The following is a 4,692-nucleotide window of genomic DNA, read 5'->3' on the forward strand; positions in this document are numbered from 1 at the left end:
TGTGTCCACAGAAAAAACATCCCATTTATCTTTCTGCTGTTATAGCTCAATGTCCTAATCTGGCAGGCACCTAAAGCTCCTATCTCTGCTTACTTACAAATGAGCGTCGGGACATTTTTGGAGGGATTCCATCCAGCTCTGCGGCCCCATTGGGGCCAGATCCATCTTTTCTTCTCTTTCGGGAATTCAGTCTGGAGGAGGTCGGCGGCTCCATCTTGCCAAGCACGTCCAGTAAGAACTGGAACAAAATGAAGGAGAGGGGGGAAAAAAAAAAAAAAAAAGAGATATTTCTCAGTTCTTCCAAAGCAGAATCAGTCAACAGCAGGCACAGTGTATAGAAGGTCAGAGCAAAGACACAGCCACCTAACAAGGGGCTTAGCCAGTTGTATTTGGCATCAGCTGCCAAGGCTTGACAAACAGTGCCCGGTGGGAATACTGAATCATTTAATGCAACTCGGAGCTGTTCTGTGGAGAGAAGTGTGCAGCAGTCAGCTGGCTGGAGAGAAACTCGCACAAGAGTTGCAATGCAAGTTATAAATCATTACTACAAGGCTAATTATGCTATTTTAGCATCTGAAAAGCAACCTAAGGAATAAGGCATGCCCAGTCTGCATTCAGCCCTCCCCCAGCTCTCATTTTGATGAATGCAAACACTCTTCCACCCTTCTGTGCCTCCCCCTTGCCCACCAAGACAGCCGGTAGGTGTGCTGCATCCCTGCACAATCCTGAACAGAGGAAGGAGCAGGTTTAAGCAGAAGGACAAGAGTGAGGAAAGGAGGGTGCAACCCACGGTCACAACTTGAACAAATAGCCGGCTTGATGTTTGCTTTGTTGTTTGTGTAAGACCAAGCTGCAGCTCCCCAGTAGGTACAGCTCACCTTGGGATGGCTGCCACCATGCTCCCCTCTTGTCCCCTGTCCCCACTGCAGTGGTGACTCAGCTGACGGTGAAGCAGCTGCTGACACCACATTAGGGCACACTTACTTCTGGCACTTTACGTACCAGGTTGTAATTAGCGGTGGTTCAGCTGAACTGCTTCTGTGATGAACAGATAGACAGACAACCAGCTTGGGACAGAAATCGTGACAGCTATCTGAAAGTAAGCTATCCTTGTTTGTGAACTGGAGTCACTGTACCTTCCCAAAAGGGCCCTGGAGCATTAGGAAGCCCAGCACTTCACACAGCTGAAGCAAAGTTAGGGGTTTATAGGAAGGCACAGCAGCAAACATTCCCTTTTCAGCTACTACAGGAGTTAGAAATGGGTGGTAGATTTGTGAAGTTTGTAACTAAAGAGCAGCATTATCTCTCTTGAAGTGTGCGGCTCTCCAGTGCAGCAAATGGCACTTCTGACCCAGCATTCCTGAGAGCAGCACGACCCCTCCGCCCAGGAACGATGCTTACCTGTGTGCCTCAACACCCTAATAATAAGAGCCCTGTGGAATTTAAAATGTCTCCCCACCCAGATGCAGTAGGTGTGCTGGAACACGTTAGGTGGGGCAAGCGCGAGGTATGAGAAAGGGCAGATGTCCCTCTGAACACCATCCCTCTCCTTGGCAGAGTCTGCCAAATGTTTCTACTCAAGACGAGCTGGGACTGTCCTCAGGGAGGGCTGCTGGGCAAAGCCCTGCTGCTCAGCAACCAAGAAGCGTGGGCTTTGTGAAAGAGAGCTATTAAGAAGGAGATTGAGTGATTGGACTCACCCAAGTACAAATGACTCCAAGTTAAGGAATGTTCCAAAGTAAGGAGTCAAACACAGCTTAACACACACGAACATACTGCTCTCCCCAACAGGCATCAACAAGATGATACCTCACGAACAGCATTAGGGCCAAACACAGCTGAACAATGCACTAAGAACAGGAAAAAAGAATCTTAGGTGATTGGGGAGCCAAAACAATATTGGGGAGAAGAGAAAAGTGACAGTGAAGAGCAGCCACAAGGACATTTCAGAACTGCATGAGCCATCCAGCACTCACTCCATAATGCCTGCGAGTCAAGTTTGCTGAGCTTCCCCCATTCCAGTAATTAATTTACTATTTCCTAACAACAGACAAACATATGGGAATGTACAAAAGCAATCTCAGGCAAAAAGAGTTTGCAATCCCAAGCTCCAAGTCTTCAAACACTTAAGAAAAGATTTAACTTTCAGGCAAGATCTGTGCTATAAACGCAGCAGGTTCCAGAGCGCCTCTGCAAAAACACAGGGTATGACACAAGTAATTCTTAGGTTCTGCAAGGTGTCATCTTGCAAGAACACTCTGTATCAGTTATTTACTTCACCACCATGGTCCTAGCAGACCCAAAAAGCAGCAGACCTCTGGTTCAAGTAACCTCAGCACTCATGGAAACAGCATAGGGAAACAGTAGCAGATTTTCTTGTTAGTTGCTCAAAATAATTTCACTGTGCTTCAAGTCACCTGTTGGTCTCTGACCGCTCGCTTTGCTCCCCTTTGGAGAGAATTAAAAGGTCTGTTAATGTGCTGAGCGCAGTCATTCTGAACCACTGCCCAGTAAAACATTAAAAAGCACTGGCAGAGGCTTTGGTGCTGAAGTACGGACATCGCAGCCTCCAGGCACAAACAGGTAAAGCTCTTCCCATGTCAGCTTGGCCCATGAGAGCAACCAGACTTCTCTGCACAGCACCACACTCTCTGCTGAGTTATCACCAGCGTATCGCTGCTGGGTGCAGAGCTCAGGGCCGGCCAAAGAACTGCAGGTTACAACACAGGGCAATGCTGTGCTTTACACTGATGCACAGCAGCACTGTCTGAGCCCAGGAGAAATCTCCAACAGCTTCTTCCAACCCCTCCCACAACCAACCATCCGCCTTCCTCCACCCTACCTCACTTTTCCACTTCTCATGGCATACGTAGTCAAATGATGGCAAACAATAGGTTAAGCAAATAGATTTGCTTTGCATTAAATAAGCAGCAGTGGTCAGACCGCACCAGCCACCTGCAGCAGCAGTACCAAGGCAGACACCAGCTTTGAGGATGGTGTAAATACGCTCTATCTGGTCTGATGTTACAGGCTAGATGATGCCAAAGGAGCCTCTGTAGTATCCAGAAAACTGGGCTGGGCACCTCAAGAGTGACACAGCTCTGTTAATCATTCAAATTAATACAAAAATTTTACCACTCTTCAGAGCTTTAAAACCTCTGTCCAGTGGCTAGTACGATTCTGAGACATCCTCCTAGCGCCAAACTCACCTTCATTAAAAACTGGGAACACGTTTTTTTTTTAAAACAAACCATACCTTACTGTGATAAAGCTACTAATCTTACAATGTTTCATTTTAACTCCAATGACTAAAATAGTAACCCAAACAATTACTTACTAACAATGGGATCCAGCATCTGTAGCTAAGCTTAACACGGTGAGCACGCAGCTTTGCTTCCTCAAATGCGTAAAACACTGACTGCTCTAAAATTAATTACATTTGCAGCAGATGGGGCAGGGGGAAGAGAAGATAGCTCTCAAAGGTCATCCTGAAAAACTCCCAAGATAAAAAAACCAGGCGTAACCAGAAGAAAGAGCCTCTCAGTAAAATATTAACACTGTTCTATTTTCTCTAAGGCATCACCCTCCTGCATTACTGAGAATATGAGAAACTGCTTGCTAGAAGCAAAGCTAAGAAGCGCCCCATTTGGGAAAGCAATGGGCAAATCACAGTCTCTGCACCACTTTGCAAAACACTTGGGGCTTTGCTTCTGAACCTTATTTCTTTGGTGCATATCCAGCACCAAAGAAGCACCTTGCATCACCTGCCAGCAAGCTCACCTTGAGAGAGAGAGTCGCACGGGCTCTGCGAGGGGCAGCTGACAGTCAGACAGGAGAGGAGTTTCTCTCCCTGTCAGGGAATCGCTCCTCTCAGTCGCCAAGTGCTGATATTGAATGAAGGAGAGGAAGCGGGTTGAAGGGAGAAATAGGAGTTTTCTTTGAACTGTGGCAATAACAGCCTTCAGAAATCATCCAGCACTTTGCTGAGAGTAATACTACAAAGCTCAAGTCATTTCCTACTGAAACGCAGCCGCTTCTGGGAGGGAAGAAGGACAAGCATTGATTACCACAAAGAAAAAAAATTATATAGGCAGGGAAGGAATTTAAAACTTCTCCTTTAGTGCGAGTTAACTACACCATCATTGGAGCTGGAATTTCACCACAACACCCAAGTTAACACTTTTGGCAGATGGAGGTCAGAATAGGCGCGGCAAATCTTCTTGCTTAGCCAAAGCCTTATCTCACTGTCTGCATCTTCATGGACAGTACATGTTTTGTTTAGCCTTGGTGGTGTCAGAGAACTGCCTGCCTCACACTACAACAGAGAAGCAGATCAGATGTTTCTGCACCCCTAGCACACAGATGCATGAGGACCTGGCCCATCTGCATTCTTTGTGTTTTGGTGTCCCAAGGAATTTCTTGAAGGATATTATCTGCGAATCTACATGCTGTAGCAGGATTTCTTTGGCCACTTCCGCCGCTTTTCACTTGCAGATTTACACACCGAGGCAAAATAAATCCTGCTACTTAAACTCAAAGCCTGCAAAAAACAAGAGCTGACTGCAACAACTCAGCAAATGCTCCAGCCCAAGGCTGTTGTGTTTCCCAGAGATTTGAATCCATGCAAGACTGGCACACTGGACGAGCGGAGCCCCTCCGACACCCACAGCTCCCAGGCTCCCAGGCTGGCAC

At 46.9% G+C, this 4,692-nt stretch overlaps 1 protein-coding gene across 2 annotated transcripts in view; it reads right to left on the reverse strand.

Annotated features, from left to right (window-relative positions):
* PCYT1A (phosphate cytidylyltransferase 1, choline, alpha) overlaps positions 1-902 on the reverse strand; it is a 12,102-nt gene extending 11,200 nt beyond the window's left edge. The window contains exons 1-2 of one of the 2 annotated variants that reach the window (XM_009883354.1): positions 879-902; positions 98-238 (exon numbers count right to left, since the gene is read on the reverse strand). In XM_009883354.1, coding sequence (XP_009881656.1) covers positions 98-214 — 117 coding nt within the window. In that variant the 5' untranslated portion in view covers positions 215-238; positions 879-902. Of the gene's footprint in view, positions 1-97; positions 239-512; positions 543-878 lie in introns of those variants that run through there. The other variant, XM_009883353.1, reaches the window with a different exon arrangement.
* Positions 903-4,692: the final 3,790 nt, after the last annotated feature.

The sequence above is a fragment of the Charadrius vociferus genome, unplaced genomic scaffold (genome assembly GCF_000708025.1).
Source record: "Charadrius vociferus isolate BGI_N301 unplaced genomic scaffold, ASM70802v2 scaffold214, whole genome shotgun sequence".
NCBI classification, from domain to species: domain Eukaryota; kingdom Metazoa; phylum Chordata; class Aves; order Charadriiformes; family Charadriidae; genus Charadrius; species Charadrius vociferus.